Source organism: Coregonus lavaretus (genome assembly GCF_964263955.1).
Source record: "Coregonus lavaretus genome assembly, chromosome: 20".
In the NCBI taxonomy this organism is placed as follows: domain Eukaryota; kingdom Metazoa; phylum Chordata; class Actinopteri; order Salmoniformes; family Salmonidae; genus Coregonus; species Coregonus lavaretus.
This window is the reverse complement of record NC_140007.1, coordinates 48610359-48633022: the sequence shown is the minus strand read 5'-3', so window position 1 is coordinate 48633022 and position 22664 is coordinate 48610359. Positions and strand designations below refer to the sequence as shown.

At 46.0% G+C, this 22664-nt stretch overlaps 1 protein-coding gene across 2 annotated transcripts in view; it reads right to left on the bottom strand.

The window, feature by feature from the left end:
- The window catches only part of uba1 (ubiquitin-like modifier activating enzyme 1), an 84345-nt gene that overhangs the window by 43743 nt on the left and 17938 nt on the right, over nucleotides 1-22664 (bottom strand). For both annotated transcript variants that reach the window (XM_084184251.1, XM_084184252.1), the window contains exons 5-9: nucleotides 10369-10503; nucleotides 5598-5795; nucleotides 4251-4383; nucleotides 2654-2751; nucleotides 2148-2294 (exon numbers count right to left, since the gene is read on the bottom strand). In XM_084184251.1, the coding sequence (XP_084040377.1) occupies nucleotides 2148-2294; nucleotides 2654-2751; nucleotides 4251-4383; nucleotides 5598-5795; nucleotides 10369-10503 (711 nt within the window). The remainder of the gene's footprint in view (nucleotides 1-2147; nucleotides 2295-2653; nucleotides 2752-4250; nucleotides 4384-5597; nucleotides 5796-10368; nucleotides 10504-22664) is intronic.

The window sequence follows — 22664 nt, the reverse complement described above, 5'->3', positions numbered from 1 at the left end:
TAGTAACCAAAAAAAAGTGTTAAACAACTCAAAATATATTTTATATTTGAGATACTTCAAATAGCAACCCTTTGCCTTGATGACAGCTTTGCACACTCTTGGCATTCTCTTTGACTGGTAGTGTATATACACAGGTGTGTGTGTATACAGGTGTGTGTATACAGATGTGTGTGTGTGTGTGTGTGTGTGTGTGTGTGATAGATACATACATACATACATACATACATACATTGGTGTGAGTGTATATATACACAGTGGGGGAAAAAAGTATTTAGTCAGCCACCAATTGCGCAAGTTCTCCCACTTAAAAAGATGAGGCCTGTAATTTTCATCATAGGCACACGTCAACTATGACAGACAAAATAAGAAATAAAATCCAGAAAATCACATTGTAGGATTTTTAATGAATTTATTTGCAAATTATGGTGGAAAATAAGTATTTGGTCAATAACAAAAGTTTCTCAATACTTTGTTATATACCCTTTGTTGGCAATGACACAGGTCAAACGTTTTCTGTAAGTCTTCACAAGGTTTTCACACACTGTTGCTGGTATTTTGGCCCATTCCTCCATGCAGATCTCCTCTAGAGCAGTGATGTTTTGGGGCTGTCGCTGGGCAACACGGACTTTCAACTCCCTCCAAAGATTTTCTATGGGGTTGAGATCTGGAGACTAGCTAGGCCACTCCAGGACCTTGAAATGCTTCTTACGAAGCCACTCCTTCGTTGCCCGGGCGGTGTGTTTGGGATCATTGTCATGCTGAAAGACCCAGCCACGTTTCATCTTCGATGCCCTTGCTGATGGAAGGAGGTTTTCACTCAAAATCTCACGATACATGGCCCCATTCATTCTTTCCTTTACACGGATCAGTCGTCCTGGTCCCTTTGCAGAAAAACAGCCCCAAAGCATGATGTTTCCACCCCCATGCTTCACAGTAGGTATGGTGTTCTTTGGATGCAACTCAGCATTCTTTGTCCTCCAAACACGACGAGTTGAGTTTTTACCAAAAAGTTATATTTTGGTTTCATCTGACCATATGACATTCTCCCAATCCTCTTCTGGATCATCCAAATGCACTCTAGCAAACTTCAGACGGGCCTGGACATGTACTGGCTTAAGCAGGGGGACACGTCTGGCACTGCAGGATTTGAGTCCCTGGCGGCGTAGTGTGTTACTGATGGTAGGCTTTGTTACTTTGGTCCCAGCTCTCTGCAGGTCATTCACTAGGTCCCCCCGTGTGGTTCTGGGATTTTTGCGTTCTTGTGATCATTTTGACCCCACGGGGTGAGATCTTGCATGGAGCCCCAGATCGAGGGAGATTATCAGTGGTCTTGTATGTCTTCCATTTCCTAATAATTGCTCCCACAGTTGATTTCTTCAAACCAAGCTGCTTACCTATTGCAGATTCAGTCTTCCCAGCCTGGTGCAGGTCTACAATTTTGTTTCTGGTGTCCTTTGACAGCTCTTTGGTCTTGGCCATAGTGGAGTTTGGAGTGTGACTGTTTGAGGTTGTGGACAGGTGTCTTTTATACTGATAACAAGTTCAAACAGGTGCCATTAATACAGGTAACGAGTGGAGGACAGAGGAGCCTCTTAAAGAAGAAGTTACAGGTCTGTGAGAGCCAGAAATCTTGCTTGTTTGTAGGTGACCAAATACTTATTTTCCACCATAATTTGCAAATAAATTCATTAAAAATCCTACAATGTGATTTTCTGGATTTTTTTTCTTCTCAATTTGTCTGTCATAGTTGACGTGTACCTATGATGAAAATTACAGGCCTCTCATCTTTTTAAGTGGGAGAACTTGCACAATTGGTGGCTGACTAAATACTTTTTTTCCCCCACTGTGTGTGTGTGTATATATATATATATATATATATATATATATATATATATATATATATATATATATATATATATATATTTGTGTGTGTGTGTATATACAGGTGAGTGTGTATAAAGGTGTGTGTATACAGGTGTGTGTATGTTTATACAGGTGTGTGTGTGTGTGTGTATAAAGGTGTGTGTATACAGGTGTGTGTGTGTGTATACAGGTGTGTGTGTGTGTGTGTGTGTATATATATATACAGGTGTGTGTGTGTATACAGGTGTGTGTGTGTGTGTGTGTGTATACAGGTGTGTGTGTACCTGGCACCAGGGCTTGGGCAGCCTGCGGTGTTTCCTCTGGTAGCTGTGTAGAGCCTGGAAGCCCAGGTGAAGCTGTCCTGGTCGCTCAAACTTAGCAAAGTCTGTCAGAACAAACTCTGGCTCTGCCATGGATGCAGTCAGGGATTTCTACGGGGGGGGGGATAAGAGTTAGAGAAAGGGCAGGTGGTTGCTTCTGGCTAGGAGTTGACAAGGCACAATTGGAGATACCTTTACTGGTGGAATAGCCATCTGCATTTACATGAACAATTACAAATTAACTGTCTCAGTAACAGAGGTTGTGATGCCCAACTGATGTTTTTTTTGCACTAATTGGTCTTTTGACCAATCAGATCAACTCTTATCAATAATTGGGCAAAAGATCAGAATTGGACTGCTTGTGTAAACGCAGCCAAAATGTTCTAATGAGAACCACCACGTTTACAATATCCACCCACCACCTGGCCTTCACACCATGACATGAGAAGAGGACAACGTGTAATACTTACGAAGGCCACCTTCTTGGGCATCTTGACCTGAGAGACGATGCCTCCCCTGGCGTAGTCAGAGAACCCTGTGGTGTCACAGATACTGAAGGTGTATGGGCCTGGAGAGAGAGACAGAGACAGAGAGACAGAGACAGAGAGAGAGACAGAGACAGAGACAGAGACAGAGACAGAGAGAGACAGAGAGAGACAGAAAGAGACAGAAAGAGACAGAGAGAGACAGAAAGAGACAGAAAGAGAGAGAGAGAGAGAGACAGAGAGAGACAGAGAGAGACAGAGAGAGACAGAGAGAGACAGAGAGAGAGACAGAGAGAGAACGAGGGAAGAAGAGGAAAAAGAGAACGCCTGACCGTAAGAAGAGGTCTTCCATTCCCTGAAGACTGTTGATGCCCCCAATACCATGACAGCAGCATGGTCCCAGGACCGTTTCAGCAGTCTAGCCACCTGACCAGGACCGTTTCAGCAGTCTAGCCACCTGACCAGGACCGTTTCAGCAGTCTAGCCACCTGACCAGGACCGTTTCAGCAGTCTAGCCACCTGACCAGGACCGTTTCAGCAGTCTAGCCACCTGACCAGGACCGTTTCAGCAGTCTAGCCACCTGACCAGGACCGTTTCAGCAGTCTAGCCACCTGACCAGGACCGTTTCAGCAGTCTAGCCACCTGACCAGGACCGTTTCAGCAGTCTAGCCACCTTCTGTCATTGCCACGCCCGTACTAAGTGATGTTGATGGCGCTATGGCGCCAGCCCAAGACAAAACAAACAGAGGGGTATCCTACGAAGCAGGTTTGAGGAGTTTGCGAGGTAGCTTTGGTCAACAGAGTTCAACTCGGGATAACCGGTCATGCGAAAGTGCCTCACCTTTTAGCCAGGTACATTTCGATGGCAATGAATCCTTCAGATTTAAATTGCACTGGGGCAGGCTAACTCACGGCTAAGCTAACTCCACTATCCTGAATGAAATGACAGCCGCGAGTTGAGGACTAATGAAATCAGATTCCCTCCCAATTGCAAAGATTGCATCATCTTCCCCTTCATTTGAGGAAGACTGATTAAATATTTTATTAATCAAATGTTTGTTATATTGTAATGTTAAAATATATCACATTAAACATTTAATAATGTATGACTTAATACAATTATTTTAAATCGATGAGTGGGAAAAAAGGTGCATTGTTAAGCACACCAAACACTGCATTATCGATAAGTAATAAAATAAAGACTGCTCTTCTAAAAGACTATTTCACACCACAGCCTGATGAATTTGCCTGATAAATTGTATTCATTTTGGCACAAATGAAAATGTGGCACTGACTCGTCCATGGATTGATGTTTCAGCATTGTCTCAAAGAAGAGTTTGGGGCTCGACTAGCCACAACCGACACGCCCGCACAGCTACAAGCCTGCTAGAGTTAGCGGCAGGTGGATGAGTAATATCTACTGTCGTAGTACAGATGAAGCCTGAGCTGAAATGGGAAGCTAACTGAAGCTGGCTAGCTTTAGAAAACCCTGAGTAGATCTAGCTTGCTTCGTAGGATAACCCTCAGATCTGAGACCAGGCTATGACCGTACTAAGTATTGCTATAAGGGATATGACTCACCCAGGGTCTTGATTTCTACTGGCTGGCACCCGTTGAGCTCCGTCATGCCCTGCACCTCGGTGAAGGTCACAAAGTCTCCGCTCTCAAACCCGTGGCGAGCCTCGTCTAGACACGTCACAACGCCTGCAGCGTCCTACACACACACACACACACACAGACAAGAGATTGAGATGACCGGGGGCGTCTTACGCCGACGAGAGAGAGATTGAGATGATCGGGGGCGTCTTACAGCGACGAGAGAGAGATTGAGATGACTGGGGGCGTATTACGCCCTTATGTCGACGAGACAGAGATTGAGATGACTGGGGGCGTCTTACGCTGACGAGACAGAGATTGAGATGACCGGGGGCGTCTTACGCCGTCGAGACAGAGATTGAGATGACCGGGGGCGTCTTACGCCGACGAGACAGAGATTGAGATGACCGGGGGCGTCTTACGCCGACGAGACAGAGATTGAGATGACCGGGGGCGTCTTACGCCGACGAGACAGAGATTGAGATGACCGGGGGCGTCTTACGCCGACGAGACAGAGATTGCGAAGACCGGGGGCGTCTTACGCCGACGAGACAGAGATTGAGATGACCGGGGGCGTCTTACACCGACAAGAGACGGGGATTTGATAGGCACAAAATGTCCCCTACATAGACAGAGAAACTAATCTGAAACAGGTATGAGATCAGTACAACATAGAAAACCAGGATGAGTGGTAATCAGATGTCAATGAGCACACCACCAACCAGATATGATCCATCTAATAGGGTACCAACCTGGGTGATCATGGAGATCATAGCACTTAGGGTGTAGGGTCTATCTAGTAGGGTACCAACCTGGGTGATCATGGAGATCATAGCACTTAGGGTGTAGGGTCTATCTAGTAGGGTACCAACCTGGGTGATCATGGAGATCATAGCACTTAGGGTGTAGGGTCTATCTAGTAGGGTACCAACCTGGGTGATCATGGAGATCATAGCACTTAGGGTGTAGGGTCTAACTAGTAGAGTACCAACCTCCGTGCTATTTTAGATTCTCCCTGACAGTCTAGTTCTTATTTAGGTAATTGTTAGCTCTCAAAGATGATCTTATTTAAAAATATACAGGCCCATTATCTTTTCTACGTACTATATCTGGTTTTAGTCGTTTAAGTTTACAATGTTTTACCGTCCCTAAAAATGACCACAAAAATTAAGTGGTGGCCACGATTTATCAGCCAAATGCATATAGTTGAAACACTACACACCTAGCGGTGGACTAACTTAACGTCTTAGGTCCAATCAGATCAGACCTTTTGCCAAACATTTTTAGTCTAGGTTGTAGGGTTTAGGATCTAGGGTGGAGCAGGGTACTAACCTTGGTGATCATGGAGATCATGGCAGAGAGAGGCTGCTCTCCGTTGGTATCAATCACCAGCATCTCCTCTCCAAAGTCACAGAAGAGCTGTCCGAAGAGTCCCCGTGTGTCAGCGATCACCAGCTTGATGCCGTTACTGTGACAGACCTCTCCAATACTCTGCTGCTCCTCTAGGGGGGAGTTGGTCAGGATTACAACCTGCAACACAACACACAGACATGTTATAGAGTATACACTACGGTACCCTGTTATATAGTATACACTACAGTACCCTGTTATATAGTATACACTACAGTACCCTGTTATATAGTATACACTACAGTACCCTGTTATATAGTATACACTACAGTACCCTGTTATATAGTATACACTACAGTACCCTGTTATATAGTATACACTACAGTAAGACATGTTATATAGTATACACTACAGTACCCTGTTATATAGTATACACTACAGTAAGACATGTTATATAGTATACACTACAATACCCTGTTATATAGTATACACTACAGTACCCTGTTATATAGTATACACTACAGTACCATGTTATATAGTATACACTACAGTACCCTGTTATATAGTATACACTACAGTACCCTGTTATATAGTATACACTACAGTAAGACATGTTATATAGTATACACTACAGTACCCTGTTATATAGTATACACTACAGTACCCTGTTATATAGTATACACTACAGTACGACATGTTATATAGTATACACTACAGTACCCTGTTATATAGTATACACTACAGTACGACATGTTATATAGTATACACTACAGTACACTACAGTACGACATGTTATATAGTATACACTACGACATGTTATATAGTATACCCTACAGTACCATGTTATATAGTACAGTACGACATGTTATATAGTATACACTACAGTACCCTGTTATATAGTATACACTACAGTACGACATGTTATATAGTATACACTACAGTACACTACAGTACGACATGTTATATAGTATACACTACGACATGTTATATAGTATACACTACAGTACACTACAGTACGACATGTTATATAGTATACACTACGACATGTTATATAGTATACCCTACAGTACCATGTTATATAGTATACACTACAGTACACTACAGTACGACATGTTATATAGTATACACTACGACATGTTATATAGTATACACTACAGTACCCTGTTATATAGTATACACTACAGTACCCTGTTATATAGTATACACTACAGTACCCTGTTATATAGTATACACTACAGTACCCTACAGTAAGGGACTAACGATTACGCCCCTGCTCTTCCTCTTGATGAGTGTGTTCAGTCTTCAGTCTGTTCCCTGTAGAATATCCCAGCCTTTTCATTGATGATAGGCCCTGCTTTACTGAGGTCGCGAGACATTGAAAGCCAAGAAATTGCGATACACAGCTTTTGATTGCCGATAGATGGGCCTAGTTCACGGTTCTGTCTGTCTGTCTGGTGGCTGACCTGCCTATACTGATAGATTGGCCTAGTTCACGGTTCTGTCTGTCTGGTGGCTGACCTGCCTATACTGATAGATAGGCCTAGTTCACGGTTCTGACTGTCTGTCTGGTGGCTGACCTGCCTATACTGATAGATTGGCCTAGTTCACGGTTCTGTCTGTCTGGTGGCTGACCTGCCTATACTGATAGATAGGCCTAGTTCATGGTTCTGACTGTCTGTCTGGTGGCTGACCTGCCTATACTGATAGATTGGCCTAGTTCACGGTTGTCTGTCTGTCTGTCTGGTGGCTGACCTGCCTATACTGATAGATTGGCCTAGTTCACGGTTCTGTCTGTCTGGTGGCTGACCTGCCTATACTGATAGATTGGCCTAGTTCACGGTTCTGTCTGTCTGGTGGCTGACCTGCCTATACTGATAGATAGGCCTAGTTCACGGTTCTGACTGTCTGTCTGGTGGCTGACCTGCCTATACTGATAGATAGGCCTAGTTCACGGTTCTGTCTGTCTGTCTGGTGGCTGACCTGCCTATACTGATAGATTGGCCTAGTTCACGGTTGTCTGTCTGTCTGTCTGGTGGCTGACCTGCCTATACTGATAGATTGGCCTAGTTCACGGTTCTGTCTGTCTGGTGGCTGACCTGCCTATACTGATAGATAGGCCTAGTTCACGGTTCTGTCTGTCTGTCTGGTGGCTGACCTGCCTATACTGATAGATTGGCCTAGTTCACGGTTCTGACTGTCTGGTGGCTGACCTGCCTATACTGATAGATAGGCCTAGTTCACGGTTCTGTCTGTCTGTCTGGTGGCTGACCTGCCTATACTGATAGATAGGCCTAGTTCACGGTTCTGTCTGTCTGTCTGGTGGCTGACCTGCCTATACTGATAGATTGGCCTAGTTCACGGTTCTGTCTGTCTGGTGGCTGACCTGCCTATACTGATAGATAGGCCTAGTTCACGGTTCTGTCTGTCTGTCTGGTGGCTGACCTGCCTATACTGATAGATAGGCCTAGTTCACGGTTCTGTCTGTCTGTCTGGTGGCTGACCTGCCTATACTGATAGATTGGCCTAGTTCACGGTTCTGTCTGTCTGGTGGCTGACCTGCCTATACTGATAGATAGGCCTAGTTCACGGTTCTGTCTGTCTGTCTGGTGGCTGACCTGCCTATACTGATAGATTGGCCTAGTTCACGGTTGTCTGTCTGTCTGTCTGGTGGCTGACCTGCCTATACTGATAGATAGGCCTAGTGCACGGTTCTGACTGTCTGTCTAGTGGCCAACCTGCCTATACTGATAGATAGGCCTAGTGCAGGGTTCTGACTGTCTGGTGGCTGACCTGCCTATACTGATAGATAGGCCTAGTGTACGGTTCTGTCTGGTGGCTGACCTGCCTATACTGATAGATAGGCCTAGTGCAGGGTTCTGTCTGTCTGGTGGCTGACCTGCCTATACTGATAGATAGGCCTAGTGCACGGTTCTGTCTGTCTGGTGGCTGACCTGCCTATACTGATAGATAGGCCTAGTGCACGGTTCTGTCTGTCTGGTGGCTGACCTGCCTATACTGATAGATAGGCCTAGTGCACGGTTCTGACTGTCTGTCTGGTGGCTGACCTGCCTATACTGATAGATAGGCCTAGTGCACGGTTCTGACTGTCTGGTGGCTGACCTGCCTATACTGATAGATAGGCCTAGTTCACGGTTCTGTCTGTCTGTCTGGTGGCTGACCTGCCTATACTGATAGATAGGCCTAGTGCACGGTTCTGACTGTCTGTCTAGTGGCCAACCTGCCTATACTGATAGATAGGCCTAGTGCAGGGTTCTGTCTGTCTGGTGGCTGACCTGCCTATACTGATAGATAGGCCTAGTGCAGGGTTCTGACTGTCTGGTGGCCGACCTGCCTATGCCGTGCCCCTCCCCTCGCTCTCCATCCCTCACTATGAAAGATGTGTTTGTGTTCTTGGAAGTACCGCAACTAAATCGGTCTCCTCCCTTCCCAAAAATACTGAATTCCTAGCGGAATCGAATCTTGATACTCAGAAATGGGAGTCAATGTGCAAGGAGTCGACGAATCAATTATTTTGGAATCGACTTCACCACTACCTCATCGCCGTTAATAGTTGGAAAAACGGCAGAGAAAGGCCAGCGACAGCAGTGAAGTCCTGTACGGAAATACTTTGTGGAGTTAAATGAGAAGGAAATGCAAACATTGCGAGGTGGAATTGAGGTACAGTAATTGGTAGTACAGGTGCAATGCTTCACCATCTGAAAAGGGGACGCACCGTGAGACCCAAACCGTTGCTGGCAGCAGCACAGCTGCAATGTGAATTCACGTAGAATTGTATGCATTTTTCGTATCATTAACATATACACACATAATAATTTTTTGGGGCCGTTTAACACACTGCTGCTCCTCTAGTGAGGGTTGGTCAGGGCTACAAGCTACAAGCTACAGACTGGTTAACAAGCACACACTGACGTCTCAAGGCAGGAAAGAGTTAACACACTTACAACTAGCCAATTTATTTGGAGAAGCAAGCAGTGTTTCCCCTAGGATTTTTTCAGCAGCGGTGGCGGGGGAGGGAGGGGGGGAGAGACGTGGTAGTGGAAATGGCGGTGGCTCAGACCTCACATTTTAGAGGCTCTCCTCTTTAAACCGCTGTCAGTTCCACTTTAACTAGGTTAGGGGGGTTGATGGGTAATGTAGTTTTACCTGGAACTGAGTCAGGTAGTTGTCGGTAAGGGCTCCAGCACAGTTTCTAAACCCAGAGGTGCAACATTGCAAGACTTCCAACAGACCAAGCAGACCAGAGCAGGGTTTGAGAAGTCCATTTTTATAGAAATCTAAAAGGCACAACCTAGATGCGAGCCAATGTTTTAAGTAGTTGAGAGCCAATGTTTTAAGTAGTTGAGAGCCAATGTTTTAAGTAGTTGAGAGGCAATGTTTTAAGTAGTTGAGAGCCAATGTTTTAAGTAGTTGAAAATGTTATTACTCCAACTTTGTGAAAGTGATAAACTGACACGTTTTCATTTTTCGTCAAATAAAACGTCATATTGAAGGAGTGACTGACTGCGTGCACATGCACAGTTTGGCTCGAGACGACCGTTAGACCCCGACGACGTGTTTCTACCTACCTTACCTTAGCTAGCCAACGTCGCCATGACATCGCCTACAAGTGTGATCAGGAATTTCTATAGGAGAAGCAGTTTTAGCCTATCTTGATACCGTACAGTCTTTGGCTCCAGTGTAATGTAGTTTAACTAGGTAAGGGGGGGGGGGTTGATGGGTAATGTAGTTTTACCTGGAACTGAGTCAGGTAGTCGTCGGTGAGCGCTCCAGTGTATGCTACTACAGGTACGTAGCTGTTGAGTTCAGCCAGGCGAATCCGAGACACCTCAGCCCTGTTCTTCCCCAGGTCCTCCTCATGCAGGTAAAACTGGAGACAGGGGGGGGGGGGGTGGGAAGGGTTAATACAGAGATAGATACTGTTAGGCTGCATTTAAACAGAGGCAGCCCAATTCTGATAATGGACCAGATCAGATCTTTTGCCAATAAATTGTCAGAAAGAACAGAATTGGGCTGCCTGTGTTATCACTCTCCTCTAAAATGGGTCTGATGACTCATAGGACAGACAAGCACACTTCATCTACAGCTAGGTCCTCAGTAACCTCGCTTTCAAACCTGGATTTAAAGTGCATTAAAAATCACAAGTCACTTTACAGTAAAACAAAGCCAACAGGTCTCAGGGTGAGACAGATGAGCATTACAGCCAGATGGTGTTAACTAGTCAGACTGACCTACAGGTCTACAGCCAGATGGCGTTAACTAGCCAGACTGACCTACAGGTCTACAGCCAGATGGTGTTAACTAGCCAGACTGACCTACAGGTCTACAGCCAGATGGTGTTAACTAGCCAGACTGACCTACAGGTCTACAGCCAGATGGCGTTAACTAGCCAGACTGACCTACAGGTCTACAGCCAGATGGTATTAACTAGTCAGACTGACCTACAGGTCTACAGCCAGATGGTGTTAACTAGTCAGACTGACCTACAGGTCTACAGCCAGATGGTGTTAACTAGTCAGACTGACCTACAGGTCTACAGCCAGATGGCGTTAACTAGCCAGACTGACCTACAGGTCTACAGCCAGATGGTGTTAACTAGTCAGACTGACCTACAGGTCTACAGCCAGATGGTGTTAACTAGTCAGACTGACCTACAGGTCTACAGCCAGATGGTATTAACTAGTCAGACTGACCTACAGCCAGATGGCGTTAACTAGCCAGACTGACCTACAGGTCTACAGCCAGATGGTATTAACTAGCCAGACTGACCTACAGGTCTACAGCCAGATGGTATTAACTAGTCAGACTGACCTACAGCCAGATGGTATTAACTAGTCAGACTGACCTACAGGTCTACAGCCAGATGGTATTAACTAGCCAGACTGACCTACAGGTCTACAGCCAGATGGTATTAACTAGCCAGACTGACCTACAGGTCTACAGCCAGATGGTGTTAACTAGTCAGACTGACCTACAGGTCTACAGCCAGATGGTATTAACTAGCCAGACTGACCTACAGCCAGATGGTATTAACTAGCCAGACTGACCTACAGCCAGATGGTATTAACTAGTCAGACTGACCTACAGCCAGATGGTATTAACTAGCCAGACTGACCTACAGGTCTACAGCCAGATGGTGTTAACTAGTCAGACTGACCTACAGGTCTACAGCCAGATGGTGTTAACTAGTCAGACTGACCTACAGCCAGATGGTATTAACTAGCCAGACTGACCTACAGCCAGATGGTATTAACTAGTCAGACTGACCTACAGGTCTACAGCCAGATGGTATTAACTAGTCAGACTGACCTACAGGTCTACAGCCAGATGGTATTAACTAGTCAGACTGACCTACAGCCAGATGGCGTTAACTAGTCAGACTGACCTACAGCCAGATGGTATTAACTAGTCAGACTGACCTACAGCCAGATGGTATTAACTAGTCAGACTGACCTACAGGTCTACAGCCAGATGGTATTAACTAGTCAGACTGACCTACAGGTCTACAGCCAGATGGTATTAACTAGTCAGACTGACCTACAGCCAGATGGTATTAACTAGTCAGACTGACCTACAGGTCTACAGCCAGATGGTATTAACTAGTCAGACTGACCTACAGCCAGATGGTATTAACTAGTCAGACTGACCTACAGCCAGATGGTATTAACTAGTCAGACTGACCTACAGCCAGATGGTATTAACTAGTCAGACTGACCTACAGGTCTACAGCCAGATGGTATTAACTAGTCAGACTGACCTACAGCCAGATGGTATTAACTAGTCAGACTGACCTACAGGTCTACAGCCAGATGGTATTAACTAGTCAGACTGACCTACAGGTCTACAGCCAGATGGTATTAACTAGTCAGACTGACCTACAGCCAGATGGTATTAACTAGTCAGACTGACCTACAGGTCTACAGCCAGATGGTATTAACTAGCCAGACTGACCTACAGCCAGATGGTATTAACTAGCCAGACTGACCTACAGGTCTACAGCCAGATGGTGTTAACTAGTCAGACTGACCTACAGGTCTACAGCCAGATGGTATTAACTAGTCAGACTGACCTACAGGTCTACAGCCAGATGGTGTTAACTAGTCAGACTGACCTACAGGTCTACAGCCAGATGGTATTAACTAGTCAGACTGACCTACAGGTCTACAGCCAGATGGTATTAACTAGCCAGACTGACCTACAGCCAGATGGTATTAACTAGTCAGACTGACCTACAGGTCTACAGCCAGATGGTGTTAACTAGTCAGACTGACCTACAGCCAGATGGTATTAACTAGTCAGACTGACCTACAGGTCTACAGCCAGATGGTGTTAACTAGTCAGACTGACCTACAGGTCTACAGCCAGATGGTATTAACTAGTCAGACTGACCTACAGGTCTACAGCCAGATGGTGTTAACTAGTCAGACTGACCTACAGGTCTACAGCCAGATGGTGTTAACTAGTCAGACTGACCTACAGGTCTACAGCCAGATGGCGTTAACTAGTCAGACTGACCTACAGGTCTACAGCCAGATGGTATTAACTAGTCAGACTGACCTACAGGTCTACAGCCAGATGGTGTTAACTAGTCAGACTGACCTACAGGTCTACAGCCAGATGGTATTAACTAGTCAGACTGACCTACAGGTCTACAGCCAGATGGTGTTAACTAGCCAGACTGACCTATAGGTCTACAGCCAGATGGTATTAACTAGCCAGACTGACCTACAGCCAGATGGTGTTAACTAGTCAGACTGACCTACAGGTCTACAGCCAGATGGTATTAACTAGCCAGACTGACCTACAGGTCTACAGCCAGATGGTGTTAACTAGTCAGACTGACCTACAGGTCTACAGCCAGATGGTGTTAACTAGCCAGACTGACCTACAGCCAGATGGTATTAACTAGTCAGACTGACCTACAGGTCTACAGCCAGATGGTATTAACTAGTCAGACTGACCTACAGGTCTACAGCCAGATGGTATTAACTAGCCAGACTGACCTACAGGTCTACAGCCAGATGGTGTTAACTAGTCAGACTGACCTACAGGTCTACAGCCAGATGGTGTTAACTAGCCAGACTGACCTACAGCCAGATGGTATTAACTAGTCAGACTGACCTACAGGTCTACAGCCAGATGGTATTAACTAGTCAGACTGACCTACAGGTCTACAGCCAGATGGCGTTAACTAGTCAGACTGACCTACAGGTCTACAGCCAGATGGTATTAACTAGCCAGACTGACCTACAGGTCTACAGCCAGATGGTGTTAACTAGTCAGACTGACCTACAGGTCTACAGCCAGATGGTATTAACTAGTCAGACTGACCTACAGGTCTACAGCCAGATGGTGTTAACTAGTCAGACTGACCTACAGCCAGATGGTATTAACTAGTCAGACTGACCTTACAGGTCTACAGCCAGATGGTATTAACTAGCAGACTGACCTACAGAGCCAGATGGCGTTAACTAGTCAGACTGCCTACTGGTCTACAGCCAGATGGTATTAACTAGCCAGACTGACCTACAGGTCTACAGCCAGATGGTGTTAACTAGCCAGACTGACCTACAGGTCTACAGCCAGCTGGTATTAACAGTCAGACTGACCTACAGGTCTACAGCCAGATGGTATTAACTAGTCAGACTGACCTACAGGTCTACAGCCAGATGGTGTTAACTAGTCAGACTGACCTACAGGTCTACAGCCAGATGGTTATTAACTAGTCAGACTGACCTACAGGTCTACAGCCAGATGGTATTAACTAGCCAGACTGACCTACAGGTCTACAGCCAAATGGTATTAACTAGTCAGACTGACCTACAGGTCTACAGCCAGATGGTATTAACTAGTCAGACTGACCTACAGGTCTACAGCCAGATGGTGTTAACTAGTCAGACTGACCTACAGGTCTACAGCCAGATGGTATTAACTAGTCAGACTGACCTACAGGTCTACAGCCAGATGGTATTAACTAGTCAGACTGACCTACAGGTCTACAGCCAGATGGTATTAACTAGTCAGACTGACCTACAGGTCTACAGCCAGATGGTATTAACTAGTCAGACTGACCTACAGGTCTACAGCCAGATGGTATTAACTAGTCAGACTGACCTACAGGTCTACAGCCAGATGGTATTAACTAGCCAGACTGACCTACAGGTCTACAGCCAGATGGTATTAACTAGTCAGACTGACCTACAGGTCTACAGCCAGATGGTTTAACTAGTCAGACTGACCTACAGGTCTACAGCCAGATGGCAGTTAACTAGTCAGACTGACCTACAGGTCTACAGCCAGATGGTATTAACTAGTCAGACTGACCTACAGGTCTACAGCCAGATGGCGTTAACTAGTCAGACTGACCTACAGGTCTACAGCCAGATGGTATTAACTAGTCAGACTGACCTACAGGTCTACAGCCAGATGGTATTAACTAGTCAGACTGACCTACAGGTCTACAGCCAGATGGTAGTAACTAGTCAGACTGACCTACAGGTCTACAGCCAGATGGTGTTAACTAGTCAGACTGACCTACAGGTCTACAGCCAGATGGTGATTAACTAGTCAGACTGACCTACAGGTCTACAGCCAGATGGTATTAACTAGTCAGACTGACCTACAGGTCTACAGCCAGATGGTTGTTAACTAGTCAGACTGACCTACAGGTCTACAGCCAGATGGCGTTAACTAGTCAGACTGACCTACAGGTCTACAGCCAGATGGTGTTAACTAGTCAGACTGACCTACAGGTCTACAGCCAGATGGTATTAACTAGTCAGACTGACCTACAGGTCTACAGCCAGATGGTTTAACTAGCCAGACTGACCTACAGGTCTACAGCCAGATGGTATTAACTAGTCAGACTGACCTACAGGTCTACAGCCAGATGGTGTTAACTAGTCAGACTGACCTACAGGTCTACAGCCAGATGGTGTTAACTAGTCAGACTGACCTACAGGTCTACAGCCAGATGGTGTTAACTAGTCAGACTGACCTACAGGTCTACAGCCAGATGGTGTTAACTAGTCAGACTGACCTACAGGTCTACAGCCAGATGGTATTAACTAGTCAGACTGACCTACAGGTCTACACCAGCTACAGCCAGATGGTGTTAACTAGCCAGACTGACCTACAGGTCTACAGCCAGATGGTATTAACTAGTCAGACTGACCTACAGGTCTACAGCCAGATGGTATTAACTAGTCAGACTGACCTACAGGTCTACAGCCAGATGGTATTAACTAGTCAGACTGACCTACAGGTCTACAGCCAGATGGTATTAACTAGTCAGACTGACCTACAGGTCTACAGCCAGATGGTATTAACTAGTCAGCTGACCCTTACGGGTCTACAGCCAGATGGTATTAACTAGTCAGACTGACTCTACAGCCAGATGGTATTAACTAGTCAGACTGACCTACAGGTCTACAGCCAGATGGTATTAACTAGTCAGACTGACCTACAGGTCTACAGCCAGATGGTATTAACTAGTCAGACTGACCTTACAGTTTTACAGCCAGATGGTATTAACTAGTCAGACTGACCTACAGGTCTACAGCCAGATGGTATTAACTAGTCAGACTGACCTACAGGTAGCTACAGCCAGATGGTATTAACTAGTCAGACTGACCGCTACAGCCAGATGGTATTAACTAGTCAGACTGACCTACAGGTCTACAGCCAGATGGTATTAACTAGCCAGACTGACCTACAGCACAAGATGGTATTAACTAGTCAGACTGACCTACAGGTCTACAGCCAGATGGTGTTAACTAGTCAGACTGACCTACAGGTCTACAGCCAGATGGTATTAACTAGTCAGACTGACCTACAGGTCTACAGCCAGATGGTGTTAACTAGTCAGACTGACCTACAGGTCTACAGCCAGATGGTATTAACTAGTCAGACTGACCTACAGGTCTACAGCCAGATGGTATTAACTAGCCAGACTGACCTACAGCCAGATGGTATTAACTAGTCAGACTGACCTACAGGTCTACAGCCAGATGGTGTTAACTAGTCAGACTGACCTACAGCCAGATGGTATTAACTAGTCAGACTGACCTACAGGTCTACAGCCAGATGGTGTTAACTAGTCAGACTGACCTACAGGTCTACAGCCAGATGGTATTAACTAGTCAGACTGACCTACAGGTCTACAGCCAGATGGTGTTAACTAGTCAGACTGACCTACAGGTCTACAGCCAGATGGTGTTAACTAGTCAGACTGACCTACAGGTCTACAGCCAGATGGTATTAACTAGTCAGACTGACCTACAGGTCTACAGCCAGATGGTATTAACTAGTCAGACTGACCTACAGGTCTACAGCCAGATGGTGTTAACTAGTCAGACTGACCTACAGGTCTACAGCCAGATGGTATTAACTAGTCAGACTGACCTACAGGTCTACAGCCAGATGGTATTAACTAGTCAGACTGACCTACAGGTCTACAGCCAGATGGTGTTAACTAGTCAGACTGACCTACAGGTCTACAGCCAGATGGTATTAACTAGTCAGACTGACCTACAGGTCTACAGCCAGATGGTGTTAACTAGCCAGACTGACCTATAGGTCTACAGCCAGATGGTATTAACTAGCCAGACTGACCTACAGCCAGATGGTGTTAACTAGTCAGACTGACCTACAGGTCTACAGCCAGATGGTATTAACTAGCCAGACTGACCTACAGGTCTACAGCCAGATGGTGTTAACTAGTCAGACTGACCTACAGGTCTACAGCCAGATGGTGTTAACTAGCCAGACTGACCTACAGCCAGATGGTATTAACTAGTCAGACTGACCTACAGGTCTACAGCCAGATGGTATTAACTAGTCAGACTGACCTACAGGTCTACAGCCAGATGGTATTAACTAGCCAGACTGACCTACAGGTCTACAGCCAGATGGTGTTAACTAGTCAGACTGACCTACAGGTCTACAGCCAGATGGTGTTAACTAGCCAGACTGACCTACAGCCAGATGGTATTAACTAGTCAGACTGACCTACAGGTCTACAGCCAGATGGTATTAACTAGTCAGACTGACCTACAGGTCTACAGCCAGATGGCGTTAACTAGTCAGACTGACCTACAGGTCTACAGCCAGATGGTATTAACTAGCCAGACTGACCTACAGGTCTACAGCCAGATGGTGTTAACTAGTCAGACTGACCTACAGGTCTACAGCCAGATGGTATTAACTAGTCAGACTGACCTACAGGTCTACAGCCAGATGGTGTTAACTAGTCAGACTGACCTACAGCCAGATGGTATTAACTAGCCAGACTGACCTACAGCCAGATGGTATTAACTAGTCAGACTGACCTACAGGTCTACAGCCAGATGGTATTAACTAGTCAGACTGACCTACAGGTCTACAGCCAGATGGTATTAACTAGTCAGACTGACCTACAGCCAGATGGCGTTAACTAGTCAGACTGACCTACAGGTCTACAGCCAGATGGTATTAACTAGCCAGACTGACCTACAGGTCTACAGCCAGATGGTGTTAACTAGCCAGACTGACCTACAGGTCTACAGCCAGATGGTATTAACTAGTCAGACTGACCTACAGGTCTACAGCCAGATGGTATTAACTAGTCAGACTGACCTACAGGTCTACAGCCAGATGGTGTTAACTAGTCAGACTGACCTACAGGTCTACAGCCAGATGGTATTAACTAGTCAGACTGACCTACAGGTCTACAGCCAGATGGTATTAACTAGCCAGACTGACCTACAGGTCTACAGCCAGATGGTATTAACTAGTCAGACTGACCTACAGGTCTACAGCCAGATGGTATTAACTAGTCAGACTGACCTACAGGTCTACAGCCAGATGGTGTTAACTAGTCAGACTGACCTACAGGTCTACAGCCAGATGGTATTAACTAGTCAGACTGACCTACAGGTCTACAGCCAGATGGTATTAACTAGTCAGACTGACCTACAGCCAGATGGCGTTAACTAGTCAGACTGACCTACAGGTCTACAGCCAGATGGTATTAACTAGTCAGACTGACCTACAGGTCTACAGCCAGATGGTATTAACTAGTCAGACTGACCTACAGGTCTACAGGCAGATGGTGTTAACTAGCCAGACTGACCTACAGGTCTACAGCCAGATGGTATTAACTAGCCAGACTGACCTACAGGTCTACAGCCAGATGGTATTAACTAGTCAGACTGACCTACAGGTCTACAGCCAGATGGCGTTAACTAGTCAGACTGACCTACAGGTCTACAGGCAGATGGCGTTAACTAGTCAGACTGACCTACAGGTCTACAGCCAGATGGCGTTAACTAGTCAGACTGACCTACAGGTCTACAGCCAGATGGTATTAACTAGTCAGACTGACCTACAGGTCTACAGCCAGATGGTATTAACTAGTCAGACTGACCTACAGGTCTACAGCCAGATGGCGTTAACTAGCCAGACTGACCTACAGGTCTACAGCCAGATGGTGTTAACTAGTCAGACTGACCTACAGGTCTACAGCCAGATGGTGTTAACTAGTCAGACTGACCTACAGGTCTACAGCCAGATGGTGTTAACTAGCCAGACTGACCTACAGGTCTACAGCCAGATGGTGTTAACTAGTCAGACTGACCTACAGGTCTACAGCCAGATGGCGTTAACTAGCCAGACTGACCTACAGGTCTACAGCCAGATGGTGTTAACTAGTCAGACTGACCTACAGGTCTACAGCCAGATGGTGTTAACTAGCCAGACTGACCTACAGGTCTACAGCCAGATGGTGTTAACTAGCCAGACTGACCTACAGGTCTACAGCCAGATGGTATTAACTAGTCAGACTGACCTACAGGTCTACAGCCAGATGGTATTAACTAGTCAGACTGACCTACAGGTCTACAGCCAGATGGTGTTAACTAGTCAGACTGACCTACAGGTCTACAGCCAGATGGTATTAACTAGTCAGACTGACCTACAGGTCTACAGCCAGATGGTGTTAACTAGTCAGACTGACCTACAGGTCTACAGCCAGATGGTGTTAACTAGCCAGACTGACCTACAGGTCTACAGCCAGATGGTATTAACTAGTCAGACTGACCTACAGGTCTACAGCCAGATGGTATTAACTAGTCAGACTGACCTACAGGTCTACAGCCAGATGGTATTAACTAGTCAGACTGACCTACAGGTCTACAGCCAGATGGTATTAACTAGTCAGACTGACCTACAGGTCTACAGCCAGATGGTATTAACTAGTCAGACTGACCTACAGGTCTACAGCCAGATGGCGTTAACTAGCCAGACTGACCTACAGGTCTACAGCCAGATGGTGTTAACTAGTCAGACTGACCTACAGCCAGATGGCGTTAACTAGCCAGACTGACCTACAGGTCTACAGCCAGATGGTATTAACTAGTCAGACTGACCTACAGCCAGATGGCGTTAACTAGCCAGACTGACCTACAGGTCTACAGCCAGATGGTATTAACTAGTCAGACTGACCTACAGCCAGATGGCGTTAACTAGCCAGACTGACCTACAGGTCTACAGCCAGATGGTATTAACTAGTCAGACTGACCTACAGCCAGATGGCGTTAACTAGCCAGACTGACCTACAGGTCTACAGCCAGATGGTGTTAACTAGTCAGACTGACCTACAGGTCTACAGCCAGATGGTATTAACTAGTCAGACTGACCTACAGCCAGATGGTGTTAACTAGTCAGACTGACCTACAGGTCTACAGCCAGATGGTGTTAACTAGTCAGACTGACCTACAGGTCTACAGCCAGATGGTGTTAACTAGTCAGACTGACCTACAGGTCTACAGCCAGATGGTATTAACTAGTCAGACTGACCTACAGCCAGATGGTGTTAACTAGTCAGACTGACCTACAGGTCTACAGCCAGATGGTATTAACTAGTCAGACTGACCTACAGGTCTACAGCCAGATGGTATTAACTAGTCAGACTGACCTACAGGTCTACAGCCAGATGGTATTAACTAGTCAGACTGACCTACAGGTCTACAGCCAGATGGTATTAACTAGTCAGACTGACCTACAGGTCTACAGCCAGATGGTATTAACTAGTCAGACTGACCTACAGGTCTACAGCCAGATGGTATTAACTAGTCAGACTGACCTACAGGTCTACAGCCAGATGGTATTAACTAGTCAGACTGACCTACAGGTCTACAGCCAGATGGTGTTAACTAGTCAGACTGACCTACAGGTCTACAGCCAGATGGTATTAACTAGTCAGACTGACCTACAGGTCTACAGCCAGATGGTGTTAACTAGTCAGACTGACCTACAGGTCTACAGCCAGATGGTATTAACTAGTCAGACTGACCTACAGCCAGATGGCGTTAACTAGCCAGACTGACCTACAGGTCTACAGCCAGATGGTATTAACTAGTCAGACTGACCTACAGGTCTACAGCCAGATGGTATTAACTAGTCAGACTGACCTACAGCCAGATGGCGTTAACTAGCCAGACTGACCTACAGGTCTACAGCCAGATGGTATTAACTAGTCAGACTGACCTACAGCCAGATGGCGTTAACTAGCCAGACTGACCTACAGGTCTACAGCCAGATGGTATTAACTAGTCAGACTGACCTACAGGTCTACAGCCAGATGGTATTAACTAGTCAGACTGACCTACAGGTCTACAGCCAGATGGTATTAACTAGTCAGACTGACCTACAGGTCTACAGCCAGATGGTATTAACTAGTCAGACTGACCTACAGGTCTACAGCCAGATGGTATTAACTAGTCAGACTGACCTACAGGTCTACAGCCAGATGGTGTTAACTAGCCAGACTGACCTACAGGTCTACAGCCAGATGGTGTTAACTAGTCAGACTGACCTACAGGTCTACAGCCAGATGGTATTAACTAGTCAGACTGACCTACAGGTCTACAGCCAGATGGTATTAACTAGTCAGACTGACCTACAGGTCTACAGCCAGATGGTATTAACTAGTCAGACTGACCTACAGGTCTACAGCCAGATGGTGTTAACTAGCCAGACTGACCTACAGGTCTACAGCCAGATGGTGTTAACTAGTCAGACTGACCTACAGGTCTACAGCCAGATGGTATTAACTAGTCAGACTGACCTACAGGTCTACAGCCAGATGGCGTTAACTAGTCAGACTGACCTACAGGTCTACAGCCAGATGGTATTAACTAGTCAGACTGACCTACAGGTCTACAGCCAGATGGTGTTAACTAGTCAGACTGACCTACAGCCAGATGGCGTTAACTAGTCAGACTGACCTACAGGTCTACAGCCAGATGGTATTAACTAGTCAGACTGACCTACAGGTCTACAGCCAGATGGTGTTAACTAGTCAGACTGACCTACAGCCAGATGGCGTTAACTAGTCAGACTGACCTACAGGTCTACAGCCAGATGGTATTAACTAGTCAGACTGACCTACAGGTCTACAGCCAGATGGTATTAACTAGTCAGACTGACCTACAGGTCTACAGCCAGATGGTGTTAACTAGTCAGACTGACCTACAGGTCTACAGCCAGATGGTGTTAACTAGTCAGACTGACCTACAGGTCTACAGCCAGATGGTGTTAACTAGTCAGACTGACCTACAGCCAGATGGCGTTAACTAGCCAGACTGACCTACAGGTCTACAGCCAGATGGTATTAACTAGTCAGACTGACCTACAGGTCTACAGCCAGATGGTGTTAACTAGTCAGACTGACCTACAGGTCTACAGCCAGATGGTATTAACTAGTCAGACTGACCTACAGGTCTACAGCCAGATGGTATTAACTAGTCAGACTGACCTACAGGTCTACAGCCAGATGGTATTAACTAGTCAGACTGACCTACAGGTCTACAGCCAGATGGTATTAACTAGTCAGACTGACCTACAGCCAGATGGTATTAACTAGTCAGACTGACCTACAGGTCTACAGCCAGATGGTATTAACTAGTCAGACTGACCTACAGGTCTACAGCCAGATGGTATTAACTAGTCAGACTGACCTACAGGTCTACAGCCAGATGGTATTAACTAGTC